This window comes from Carassius gibelio, chromosome B21, assembly GCF_023724105.1.
Source record: "Carassius gibelio isolate Cgi1373 ecotype wild population from Czech Republic chromosome B21, carGib1.2-hapl.c, whole genome shotgun sequence".
Taxonomy (NCBI): domain Eukaryota; kingdom Metazoa; phylum Chordata; class Actinopteri; order Cypriniformes; family Cyprinidae; genus Carassius; species Carassius gibelio.
In genome coordinates, this window is record NC_068416.1 from 9569609 (window position 1) to 9584119 (window position 14511).

General features: G+C 37.8%; 1 protein-coding gene across 1 annotated transcript in view; it reads right to left on the reverse strand.

Annotated features, from left to right (window-relative positions):
- Positions 1-4472: 4472 nt before the first annotated feature.
- The window catches only part of dacha (dachshund a), a 135810-nt gene continuing 125771 nt past the window's right edge, over positions 4473-14511 (reverse strand). Inside the window, exons 10-12 of the mRNA XM_052587401.1 lie at positions 13453-13599; positions 11394-11459; positions 4473-5886 (exon numbers count right to left, since the gene is read on the reverse strand). Of these exons, the coding sequence (XP_052443361.1) occupies positions 5849-5886; positions 11394-11459; positions 13453-13599 (251 nt within the window). The 3' untranslated portion in view covers positions 4473-5848. The remainder of the gene's footprint in view (positions 5887-11393; positions 11460-13452; positions 13600-14511) is intronic.

Here is a 14511-nt window from a genome sequence, read left to right on the forward strand (position 1 = left end):
TTAAAACGAAGAATAATGGAGTAAAAAGTAATACATAAAAATTTGTATGTTTAATTCTATACCATTTATTTGTAGCTGTTTGAAATTCAGTAGCAATTTCTGAGAGACAATCCTACACCATTTTCAGTGTATTTTTGTTGTATGTATTAACTGAAAGCCTGTCTTCTGAGGGTATTATCATACAGTATATATTTCAAAAATTATTTTCTTTTTTTTAATCTAATATCATAACCATCAGTTTACAATAGAAAATACAAATGCTATCATAATTTAATTACAACATCTTTTCCTTGGAATTTATAAAATAAGTAAAAAACCTCTCCTACTAGAAGACCTTATAAAAAAAAAAAAAAAACTTAAACTCATGTACAAAACAAACAACTGCTCGCAGCTCTAAATAATGAAACACACATCCAGCGAGAAACGGCAGCAGTGGACAGAACTTGGAGAGCTGCTGACCAGCATTATCGCCCGCAGACATCTGAGTCTGCCCCGCTTTAAAACATTCCTATTTACGGCGCGGCGGCACAGAAATAAATAAATGTGTTAATATGTTGGGAAGGCTGGTTGGAGGGACCGCTGGTGCTGTTTGGTTTTTCTGTGATGATGCCATTTATCACACGTTGACAGCCCGTTTGTGAAGTGCTGCGCTACGCGGTCCACTTCAACTCACCGTCCCGCCGTCTCAGCTCTTTGGGAGAATGCATAAACGAGACGTCACGATGCAGAACGACTAGCATACCTTGCCCGTGGGACTTCCAGGGTGAAAAACACTGGAGATTCTCCACAGTCAGATGTACACACAAGTCTGACACAGATTTTGTGTTTATTTAATGTTTTTTCCTGAAGAACATGCTGTCTGGCTGCTTTCTGCGTTGTCTGAAATGTGTAAAGGACCTAGTACATGCCCTAGGGGTACACCATATCATCAGGTGTGAGAAAGGCAAAATAGAGGTTCAAATGCATCATGAGGATGTTCTAGGAGTTTTTCCATGTAGAGGTGAACTATGGAAAGAGGGCACATTCCTGTGACCTTCATTTTTTTTTTTACGTGGATGTGTGTGTGCAGGTTCAAGCAAACAGTACAGGTGGTGATTTATGATTTTCAGTGCAGCGAGATGCGACTTGACATTTTCCTGCTGTGGCGTAGCCCAGTTCTGGCTCCATGCTTCATTACGTGAGCCTCCCCACGCGATTCCCGACCCAGTAAAAAAAGCCTGCTCACCTCAGCAATGAGTGAATGAGCATGTGTGGATCTGTCTCGGGGGTGGGCGGCTTCACTATGCTATTCTCACCTTCCCCAAAATCTCCATATGGCCATGATGCCACTGCTCCAGTCAACCCTTAAATACACACACACAGCTGACAACAACTTTCAAAGTCTTACCTGGTAAGATAAAGGAAACTGATAAATAAGTAAACAATCACATCTGTGAGCACAAATGGTTGACATTTGGCGTGATGCAGATCATTTCTTATTTATGGGTGTTTTCTTGTCCCTTGACCCACTTACACAGGTCATATGACTAATGCCTAAAATTAGGTGATGCACATCTGTGCTCTATACACTTGTGTTTGTATCACTACTACTTTATTTAGTAGGAATAGTGTAAGCACCAGAAAGAAAATTGCACTTGTCAAGTGATTTCATGGTCTTTTTAAACTGCCACAAACCTTATGATCTCAGAAAAGTACAGTAGAGATATAAGTAGGCGGTCTTTAGCATACATTATTACCTTTGCAATACAGTCTCTGCAGAAATTCATTATTCTTAATTAGCATTTCTGTAAACAGCATCAACCCCCATCATTTGCCATACAGGAAAATCTCTGCGGTGCATTTCCACTAACAGTCGCGAACGCAGCAATTTGTTGCAGTTGTTTTTAGTTATTACTTCAGTTGTTCAGCGAGAGAGGAGGGGAAACTAGAGTAGAACATTCCTAGACACTGCTTTGTCTTCACAAACACACATCTAGACACCTATTATTCACTATTATCTTTTAACTATGAAATTTACTGCTGTTTGAATTGTCTTTAATGCAGCCTGGAGGTAATATCCCATGATTCCCCACTAGACAGCCACTTTAGTGAGCTCTTTAACTCCCTTTCAACTGCCTTTACTCATCTATTCATTCATTTTACAATAACAAACTCCAACTTTAACAGCCAACAACAACCTGTGTTTGGGTTTTATTTAGCCTTGTAGTGCTGGAAAGGTGTGTGTGTGTGTGTGTGTGTGTGTGTGTGTGTGTGTGTGTGCATGGGTTTTGCTTACACTCAAGGTGTGGGATGCCAAGTGTTGGCTTTCTTGTTAAAAGAAATCATTATTTTGGAAGAAAAAGAAAAGCAACGAACAGGAAGACCATTAAAGCATAAAATGTCACAGAATTTGCTTGGCTGTTTTCAAATACAGAGATAAAGAGCATTCTTTTTTATAATATATAATATTTTATAATAATATTCATAATATAAAATGTAGTGTAATATGTTGATATTTTTTAGTTTTACTGTAATAATTATGTAATAAAGTTTGTATATTGATAAAAAAATCTACAGATTTAACAAATAGCGTATGTTAAATATATGCATGTTAAAAACTTTTTTCATTACCTTAAATTAACTGAGACTAATCATTTTTAATGATGAAAAACTGATAATTATGATGAAAAGCACCTATGACCGTACACTTTGACCTATTCATTTTAACATAAAATATTGATATGTTCAAATACTTAAACGCAGCTCATATAGTGTATGTTTAATTGAAATGTATCTCATCATTTCTCTCTAAGAGGGAGACATCCTGAAGAGTTGCAATGTTTTCATGAGAGTCAATCGTTCATGGTCACAGTGGCATAATCTGTCCAAGCAAACGGCTCCGTTCCGAAGAGGTCGAGAATTATCGATTCCGGTCGCGGTCATATTTCATCTCCATGAAGCTTTTTAATTGACGTGGATCTGCTCTTATGGATTATAGGCTTGAGAGAAGAGAAGAGACGCACACCTGGCTCTGATGTCAAGCTGGTATGACTCTCCATATTCGTCCGCTCCTTTAATCCCTACCTTCTTGTTAGCCTTAATCAGATTCAATGTTTTTAATGGAACGTATGCAAATGATTCTGTTTTTATCTTATTTCCACTGATCAAATAGTCCACCGCAGCGATTGTGTTTCAAACACTCACCTCAGTCCCACCCCTAAAAACATCACTAAACATAAATGAAGTACTTTGACTACTTTACATAAAGCCAGTTATGGAGGAGAGGGGCTAATCAAGAGTAGATCAAAGACTCGTCTTTAATTGAAGTGCAAAAACGGACCCTCTTTCTTTTTTTGTTTGTAGGGCCAATTCAGGCAGCGGCTCTCAGGGCTCTGTCAGGAGGCCTGCTACTCTTCCCACAACTCCCAGAAGTCCACACAGTTACGGACAACGGATGAAGTGCAGCGGTGGCGGTGGGAAATGTAGTCTGCAGCTCGACGGTTTGACGGTACGTGACTAATTAGGTCAGTTTCTTTGGCAGCTGCAGGTGAGAGGTGCTCGCTCGCGTTTGCTTGGTGTTGAACACCTCTGGGACGGTGGAGCTTCAGAGCCGTGGGTTTTTATGGATTGCTGGGGTGATGGGAGTTTTAGGCTGTGATGCGAGGCCCATGTGTATTTATATTAAAACGCTCTGCTTCAAAGAAGTACCACAACAACCATGACGAGAAGATATTAAGAGAGTCATAAAGAACCAGTGTTCATACCATTCAAACTACTTGTCAACTGATACAGAGTTCAGGATTTCTTGAATATTTTACGAATGTACATGAGATACATTAGTGCAAATTACTACTAACAGTTGCTTAAATGTGTGTGTGTGTTTCATATATATATGGAAAGTAATTAATACTTTCATTCAGGAACAATGAATTAAATTGATCAAAAGGAACATTAAACACTTCTACATTGGTTAAAAACATTAAATTCGTCAAAGAATCCTGAATAAAAAGTTTCCACAAAAATATTGAGCAGCACAATGGATTTCAACATTGATAATAATAATAATAATAATAATAATAATGTGTTTCTTGAGCAGCAAATCAGCATATTAGAATGATCTCTGGAGGATCATGTGACGCTGATGCTGTAATGATGCTGAAAATTCAAATTCTTTTTTTTTAAAATATATATTCAAATTAGGAAACCCTTATTTTAAATAGATTTTTTTACATATCTTACTGTACTTCACATATGATTTAACTGTGTTTTGATCAAACAAACTGAAAAAAAAGTCACAAAATGTAAGCAGTAGTGTAACTATGAACAGTAGTATGTTTATAGCAATAATAATAATAATAATAATAAACTTTGTGCTATAATTGACACATTTTGGAAATGTCACATGTGGTTATTAAACGTTAATTTCAAAATGGCCAAATACCAGTTAACTCAGGGATACCATCTCTGAAAATAACTGAAGCAAAACAAACAAATGTTTCCATCTTAATTTTATTACTCAAAGGGGGAAAAAATCAAAACCTACCAAGTCGTCCATAGGGGTGTTTTATTCGTCGTGGCATGTGCAAGGCTGTGATAAGTGTCTGTTGCCATTTGAAAACAAGATTCAACATCATCGATAGCTGCCGATTTCTGATTGCATTACCTATGGAGTCGCTAGAAATGTTTAAAAATAGATTTGAAGAGGCAGCGTTTTATTTTCAATCGATACGTGTCATTTTTCATTATTGTATTTACAAGCATGCTCGCTCTGGATGTGCATAAGGGTACTTCTCATCTCTTTTTCGTCACTAAAAATGTATCCACGTAATAACAACGTCAGGATAGCAAACGCTAAAGCATGTTTACAAGTCTTTATAAACGGGTAAAAACAGAAGGGGGAGTACTGTAATACTGTGTTTATAGCAACATCAAATGAACACTTCTTTTTTTTTTACTTTTTAAGTTAAGCAGCAATAGAGAAAAACATTGTCACGGGGCAAAGTAAGACAGCAAAGACGAACAAAGAACGTTTGTTTCAAGATCACTTGAGCATCTGTTTGAAATGCTGATTAAAATACAATGGAAAATAACAAAGCAGATAATAAAATAAACACCAGATTAATAAACATAGGGAGGGGAAACGACAACATGGGGAAAATATTTCTACATTTTCTAAAAAAAATACAACAAATTAGAAAAAAACGAAATGTTGATATAGAATCCCTTTCTTAAAAGGCAAAACAACAAATGCAGACAATGTTTATTAAAGAAGCACATGTCTTGTTTGGAGTCTGTCCTCATAATATTTGTCTCTTTTGTCCCTTCATGTAGAGGTGCTGTGGACAAAGTTCTCTACAGACTCGTCAAAACTGTTGTGCTGTTCAGAATCATGGGGGATCAGCAGATCACACTCAATAATAATAATAATAATAACAAACTGAAGATTACTTTAGGGTGAATCTGTGTGCTTCACATAAAGAAGGGGAATTCATCAGGTAATGAGATTTTAATCCAGGAAAACAAACATTTCTTTTAATCTCAAAAAAGTGTGGGATGTAGAAGTAGTCAAAACAAGAAAGAAAGACATTTTTTTACAAGTAGGTGCATGTGATGAAAGGTCGCCAACAAGCAGTGCTCAAGACACATACACGCGTCTCATGAGGACCGCAGATGCGCTGCACCTCCACACACATACACACACACACACACACACTCAAGTCCTGTACATGGGTTCAGGTGCCCGGTCACCCGCACCACTTTTCCTCCGGGAAGAAGCCCCACAAACCCCTCTCCATGTGGCTCCATCCGTCTCTGGGCTGAGATGAGCTGAGCTGAGCTGTCTGTCGTGGGACTAAAGATGTCAGAAGCTTCAGTACATGATGGGAGGTTTGGAGTAGGGTCTGTTTTCTGGAATGAAGAAGATAAAATGCATGAGAGCCAGTGAATATTATATAGAACTTTAATCATGTAATCCATAAAAAATGTAATATAATCAAATACTGCACTTTGGAATCTGATTGTGCAATTCAGATCACGTGTGTGTGTGTTAATTTGTATTAATTTATACATATAAAATCATTTATTTATATAAAACATTCATCAGATTTTAGAGCTTTAATTATCAATTATATAATATAAAAACGAGGCATAATATAATTTGGAAAACATTACATTTTAGCACAACATGGTTCAAATTAATATTCACCATCCCCAAGAGAATCACAAAGACTTCGTAATTCAAGAATCATAATTAAAAAAGGGATAAAAACAAAGACATTAATGTCTTCCAACATCAAAACTTAGCAAGTTTAGAGAATGAATCATGTTTGCGGTGGCCGTGAAGCACTAGATCAGAGAGAAACAGCTGGTGGTTGAGGGGCAGGAGTGCTGCAGATGCATGTTAATCGGAGAGCTCGCAGCGCACAGTCACACAGGAAACAGTTCATTAGGACTCAAGTGCTTTTACATGTTCAACATGCTTGTTTCTGCAAGCACCAACAGATGAGCTAATATGTATGCAGGATGTAAATACAACGACACTCAAGGTACATGGACAGAGAGAGCGTAAGTGAGGGAGACGGGACATTAAACATAATCTATAGGTCACTCCAAATTAGTTTGCTTTGAAAGCAGACATGGAAAAATTGGGCATTCTTGGCTGTATTTTTATAGTTTTGAATTGGTATAGATTTATTGGTGTAAAATTACATTTGAATGATTTTATTTTATCAATATGTTATAAAAATATCAAATTCTAATAATGAATTGCTACATTTAATTGCCAAATAATTCAAATAAAACATTTTTTTCTCAGATTTTGTTAGTGCATGATTTTACCCCATTTAGAAAAAAAAAATATACGTTTGTAAGTGACCATTATCTTACCCAACTTATGAAAAATGATCAATAGCTTTATCAGTAAATCCAAATTAACAATCTGATTCAAAACTAGCAATGCCATAATGAGTGACATTTCTACAAAATGTGACCCTGGACCACAAAACCAGTCTTAAGTTACTGGGGTATATTTCTAGCAATAGCCCAAAAAAAAAAAAAACATTGTATGGGTCAAGATTATTGATTTTTCTTGAATGCCAGAAATCATTAGTAAAGATCATGTTCCATTAAGATATTTTGTAAATTTCCTACTGTAAATATATCAAAACTTAATTTTTGATTAGTAATATGCATTGCTAAGAATTCATTTGGACAACGTTAAAGGCGATTTTCAGCAAATGATCCATGAAAAAAAAAAACTGCTTAACCTTCAGAAATGTTTGATTCTCAAGAATTTCAGACCCTATTTTTGTACTACTTTTGTGGAAAGTGCCTAATTTTCTGATAAACTGTCTGTGAACAGAAATTCTTTTTCATTGAACCCTTTTGTTGTTTATTAACATCCACAGAACATGTTTCAATGTGCCATATTAAACATTACACGTGACATTCATACTATACATGAACCATTTGAAATATATGAATGCGGTAAGAATGAGGCCTGCTGGTGCTGGAAGGAGGGAGATATGCTAGAAGAGATAAATAGACGGAGGATATATCACTTGCTCTGAAATATGAGTTATGAGTAATATCCTGAAGTGCAATTAATTGAGTCCTATGGCTGACAGCAGACTAAATCTGCCATGATGAAGCTGCACCCAGGAGACACCGGAGCAAATAGTTCATACACTTAATCCAGAGACCTGACAGAGCAGGACACTATCAGTTTTGTTAAGCAGGAGGTGGGCCAAAATACTAGTGTTCAATGCATCAATAATCATTTCTCTTTTGTGAATATCAGTGTTTTCACCATGTCACAAACTATAGCTAAATTGGATTTGTTTAGGATTTTATAACCTAACCTAAAATGGAAAAAAAAAGAAGTAATTGCACAGAATTGTATGTTAATTAATAAATAAACAGACACATTCATGTATATTAAATATTGCATACAAGGAGACTTACAATTAAATAATATTTGTTATTGCCAATTTTCATGTTCACCTTTTATTCATCAATTTGTAGCCCTAACAGAAAGCATCCAGGTTCTATTTAAAGACAAGCATTTATTCCTCACATTGGTATTTCAGTAAATAACTGTTGCTAGCGATGAGGTCAACCCTATGAATCTTTGGCTCTTTTGCCCCACATGTAGGATACTGTAATAGATGGATGGGGAGGTGAGGGTGGTCCTCCTTCGGGACCTCCTCCACAACACACGGCACCCCCTCCATATAACCCCGGACTCATTTATTCTCGAAACGCAAACGCCGCTTCCTCATCCTTGATTATTCATCCTCATTATATCACAGCATGATATCAATTAATAGGTTGAAAACTTCGAGATATGAATGGTGTGCCGTAGTACAGTGCATTCAGATCCGAAATCTGCACACCTTCAGCGTCGATTGTTGGAACGTTCTCCGGATGGCGCCCATTGAGTGTGACTGCAACGTTTTGAGTTCGGTCTGCTCCATCTTAATTACATTTTCACCTCGCCTCTCTTCTTCACTCCGTCTCTCTCCCACCACTCCACACTTCTCTTAATCGGCTTGTAAAATGATGTCACCTTCTTTTGTGTTCAGCAGTTTTTTTTGTTAGCGCCACTTGTCTTGATTAATCAGAAAAGGCACGGGTCATCGTAATGGCCCAACACCGGGGTGGAACCTGAGAAAGCGCAAAAAGCTTTTAGCCCGACGAGTGGGATCTCGGCAAGGACAATCAAACCTAATGAAATCAGCTGTCACTGCTAGCTTGCAAAACTGTGAAGTCCGACTTGGGAGGGAAGCACGGGCTAATTAGATTTTTGCCGGCTGTAATGGATAAATGTGGTGAGGCGCGGGAGCTCGGGGAGGGGTGGAGCGGACAACAGACTTCATACACAAACTCCCCAGGTGGGGCGGCTGCCAGACTTTGTAAGCTGATTGCACAGACACCTTTCCTCTTTCAGCTTGATGGAACTTCTAGATAAAGAAGTGCAGAGATAAAGTGATGATCTGTGCATCCGAGAGAGTGCGGGATCATTATGTTTTCCCTTCATGGACAAAACCAGGCATTCCATAACAAGTGAATTACTGTAGATACGCTCTTCCTTTAGCTTGGTACAATTTAGATGTTGTTTACACCGAAAAAGGACAAATGTTGTATTGTTAAATATTTCTCTTCATATTACAGTTTCCTCCATGAATAAAAGTGAACCTCTCATTTTAGCTCTCTCATTTAAGCTCATTTAGTAGTCATTATTTCTTATAAGCCAATTATAAGAACTGAATATACGGAATCCATAATCACAGTCTCAAATAATGTACAATTAACTGTAACTGTATTGAACTTGTTTTCCCCCTTTAGTGAGGAATTAAAATGTAGTGCAAAGCAGTTTTGTCCATTGTAGGCCGCTGATCACTACTCATGAAGTGAACAGTTAAAGTTCTGTTTCAGAGCGATTACAGTCCCATAGCAGAGACTCATTTGCACCTCGTATTAGCCTCTGCATTACAGGGGAAAGGTCTGATCTTCACGTTTCCTGGTTCTGCTCGTTGCTCTAAAGGTCTAACACTAATCCCTGCTGTTATACTCATATTAGTGACGCCTCAACTCAGGTCACAGACTACATTCCACAGGCCTCCAGAGTGCCACTAAAATAGTCGCAAATTATATATTTTTTTTCCAGTTTTTCAGGATTAACTCGCAACCATTATTTGTCATTTAAAGAAACATCAGATTTCATTGTAATAAATGGTATTCATAAAAAAAAAAATCACAATCATTGTTAAGCATAGTGTGGTCTGACTGTAATCTTGTACAGAGCCCCTAAAGGGCCAAATACGATTGCATACTCCAGCAAAAGTTTTGTATTCCCCTTAGAAACTTTGCATTAATGGGCAATTTTTTATTTTAATTTTTGCATTCCCTGATAAATTTTTTTTTGAAAACAAACGTGAGGCTTCTTTGGGAACTCTAAAATTTGTGAGTGAACACAAAGCATGGAAATCTAATTTTTCCTCCCATCTCATCTTTATTTCCATCTCCCTGTCTCTTCAGGGCCTCCATAATGTTGAATCCATTGCATGGGAAACTTTGGGAGTAATATGGATAACATGTTAGAACCATCAACACAATTTTTTCCCCTCCAAACAGCCAGAAATATTCTTACAAAACAGAGTGACCTTTATACGACATGGATCAGGATTACTAGTGACAATATGGGAAATTTATCAAGCGATTCTATAATTTGTGATACCTAAAAAAAGCTATTGGGTCCTAAAAGTTTTTATTTAAAAAAAATCCCTAGTCAATTTTTAGGCCTAAATGAAATCCTGTATGATTTCAAGATAAGTGCTTCTTAACTAATTTAGATTAGTTTTGGCATTGTAAATTTTTTAGCAAATGTGATTGTATATGATCATCACTTAATGGTTGTAAAACATCTCAAAAGCAATTTTTTTTTCTCAAGTCATGAGTTACTTGATGTCTCATAAGGTTTGACAACAGCATGCTCTATTCCGTCTCCAGATGTCGGCCTACAAAATAACAATTGATGTATTTCTCGGTATGGTCTAAGGCTGTGTGTCTTTGATCTGCAGGTTTTGAAAGTTACAGACTTTGAAACACGAGATGTGCAACAGATTTAGTGTGTAGTTGTGTCTGATTCAACCCTAGAAACCTACAGTCACCCGCCGATGACCCCTTTACACTGCGAATGAACCTTGGTGCCGCCCCAAAGAAGAAAAACAACTGGTGATATCTACCCTGCAAAGCTTCAGCAGGGCTCTGTTACAGCACCGCTGTCAAAACCAGAAGAAAAATGGACGTCTCTTTATTTGCAGACTGTGAAATTGGCTATATAGGGGGAAAAAACATTTCTCTCATTTTCAGCGGAGCACTTTGGAGCCCATTTCCACTGCATCTTCTGTAAACATATGTATTTATTCACCTTCCCCCAGCCCCACATTTCAATAAGATGTACGGCAGCGGGTCTTTAATTCGCCGTCAGACGTGTTGATAATAGGTCCCATTTATCAAACACAACTTTTGGCCAGATTTGGGAGGCTAGCTTGGAGGGAAGGGGGAAAGACAGATGGAACAGGGATAAGAATGATACTGTATGAGTGTGTGCAGAAGAGCTGTAAAGCGCAAATAGATCTCGGGGAACGGAAGCGTGAAAGGCAGATGAAAACATCAGTTTGTAATCTCACTCTTGAAAGAGTTGGACATCTTCAAAGGGTCCCAATGAGATGTAAGGCAAGTTCAGGGATTTACTCTAGTAGTTTTGCTGGGGTTCGGCCCCAGGAGAGAGGGGGCCTCTGGACCATATGTACAGCACATGGCTGGCTGCATCTTCTCAACTGCAGCCATTTTTACCTTTCATTCAAATACAGACTATTGACCATATGATGTCAGGTCTTGTAAATTCTTACCTTGTACAGCTGAGTTCTCCTGCTGGCTGCCATTATGTTCAGACTTCACCTCTGGTATCACTGCCTCTACAATCAAATATGTCACACAATTAGACCTCTCGGTACATTACCATCCCTATGATACCAAACTATCAGCACGATATTACTGTTTTTACGTTATATTCCAACAAATAAAAGCAGCCTTGGTTAGTATCAGAAACTTCATTATTAAAAACGTACTGACCCAAACTTTTGAACAATAGTGAGTTTTATTACACATTAATATTTTTCAATTCACATTGTCTGCCTAGCTCGCTTGAGTTGCATTGCACTTGGAAAATCTCCACAACAAAGGCTGTGTTGCACAGATAAACCAAAGAGGAAGTGGCTTTATCTGAGGAGAGATGTGACGTAACAGCAAACTTTCACAATATGGATCTTTTTCTAGCATTCCCTTCAAAAGAAAGGCAAAAACAAAGTGCATTTCTCATAATGAATTCGCGTCTAATCAGCCTTGGCCTAATAATTGCTCCAGCACTCATGAAAATACTTGCAGATGTCTTGCAAATGTACCTGTTTTTTTTTTTTACCCCCTATTCAAATTCTGCTTCTGTTAAGATATTCACAATTAAACAAGTGTAATCAAAACAACAGCAAGCGATTAGGAAAATGGTTTGGCCTTGATAAGTGTGTATTAAGAGCGTTTATGATAAACATCAGACTCCATTTCCTCAGCTGAGATTATGATGCTAATGCATTGCTAATAGTTATGACCTAGACGGAAATACCAATATCAGCACTGAATAAAAAAATAGGCGAATGAACAGAAGGTTAAACGATGTATTAATGGACAAACTGAGGGAAGTTCTGAACAATCAGATCTTTAAAGAGATGACTGTAAAGACTGTAGAGAAAAACCGTGTATGTACATGTCCAAACAATGCGCGATGTGACGAGTTTCCAATGTTACGTCAACAAAACTAAAAATGCAACACAATCTTAAATATATGTTATATTTGGCTGCGAAAGCGTAAAATCCACTGCCCACATTTTACGTATTCTTGATGTGTTTTCCAATTAATTTCTTTACACATATTATCCTCAAAGAAACTGTTATAAGCCTTAAACTAAATAAAAAAGTTAAGAGAATCTCAATACTTTTTGATTTGAACCAGAAAGTGGTATAAGAAAATATGAAAAAGAAAACCATCACAAACAGCTGTACAATATTAAACCACTGAATGTAAGTCATTAATTTAATACAATATATTTGACGTTAACTTTGGAAATGCTTTATTGGAGTGGATGTCGCTGCTAAGCATGGAGCTCATTTCCATTGACTACTCTGATTGGTGGAGCTCTCTTCAAGGTTAAGTGCAGTATGGATTTCACCTGGAGTTCAGCAATTACGCATTTGGTTTTGGCTTCTATGGAATCGAATATCATAAGCTGCTTTCCCACCAGTAGGCAAAACATTCCTGGTTGCTTAACCATTCTGTTATGTGCCAATCCAGGTCAGTCGGCATGAGTATGGTTTCGCTTTTCACTGGTAATGGTACTGGTGATCTCATAATTAAATTAAGCAGAATTTTGGACCAACAAGATTCCATTTATTGGTTGGCTTGTCCCAATATCACACTTGCAGTCTTGGCCACTTGTAGGTGCATAAGACTGTTCCTGGTCTAAAATCTCAAAGTTTGCATCAAAGTGGTATTTGCAGCTCAGTGTATCCCATTATCATAAAAACTCATGTGTTTTAAAAAGGTTGCAGAGAGGTGTATGTGTATTTGTAAAATGTTAGCAACAGTTTTTTTTTCTTTTAATTAAAAGTACCACATTTGCTTTATTGTAAGTGCAAAATATTGAAAATCTAAATGTGTTAGGAAACTTCAGTAGGACTTAACACTATTATGTCTGCCCCATCTGGTGATCAAAAGTTCTGCACACTTGCAGTCTTCAAAACCACTTGAACGCTTGGGCCAACTACAGGAAATGTGTCATGTCAGTAGACAAGTGGTCAAATGAAAAGTGTGGGTATTGGGACGGGCCCAGTGTTGTGTGTGTCCGAGCAGAGCCCCACCGTTGAGACTCATGCGGAGACTCTCAGGAGATGTGGCCTGTTTGAGCGCATGTTCCACCTGCTCTCTCCTCTTAGACTCAAACTCCAGAGCCTCCTGCAGTTTCCTCTTCGCCTTCTTTTCCTTCTTCAGACGCTTCTGAATAGTGGCTGAGGGCGAGAAGAAAGACGTCTGAACAAACATTCAAACGTAAAACACTTCTCTCCTTCAGCATGGTGTCTGAAAACACAAGACTCGTGTTCACACATTAGAGACTTGAAAGTGCTCATTAGCACTAGCAAAACAAAAACATATGGTGCGCTACGTGCAACAGCTTTCAAAAAGGATATGTAAAAATGCTAGGTTTTTTAGATGCTCGGATTAATCAACTTTACCGAAATGTGGCGTAGTTAGCGGTGTTTGCTAGGGCATTCGTATTCAGGGTGCAGAGACTGTAAGAACAAGCAATCGTTGTAGCACGACTAATAAAAAAAAAAAAAATTCAACCTAACAATGTGCATTTATGGGCCAACACAACAGCTGTACACAGCTAACGCCAACACATCGTGTTCACACAGCACAGTGTTTTCTCTGAATATGTGCAAACATAATCAACTCTGTGTATATGTGGATTCACAGCAATTAACGGCCTTTTGAAACACTCGGAGTCTGGCAGAAGATCTTAAAACAAGCTCACGGCACGTTCGCTCGCTTGCAGTGTTAAATGTATGTCCTTTCCTCCTCACACCTCTAATTACTTGCCTTTGATTGGCCAAATCATCCACCATATAACAGTGCGCATTAAAAGAACATGAAATGCTGTAACAGCCATGGCTAATAAATTATTGAGGTGTTTGTACATATTGTCAGAGTTGTTATCCAGCTGAATAATTGGCTTAATTTCTTGGCGCAAACGGCTCGAGTTGAATTGGCAGTAAATCCACTGGTGACACGGTTTGGGAGGGAATTGGCGGCGCACACTCTGAGGTTTTTCTGAGAGTTCGTCATGCGTTAATGTGTTTACTAAAAACAAAAAATAGAGGGCAGGAAAGTTTCATACACATTATGACTAAAGAATTTCC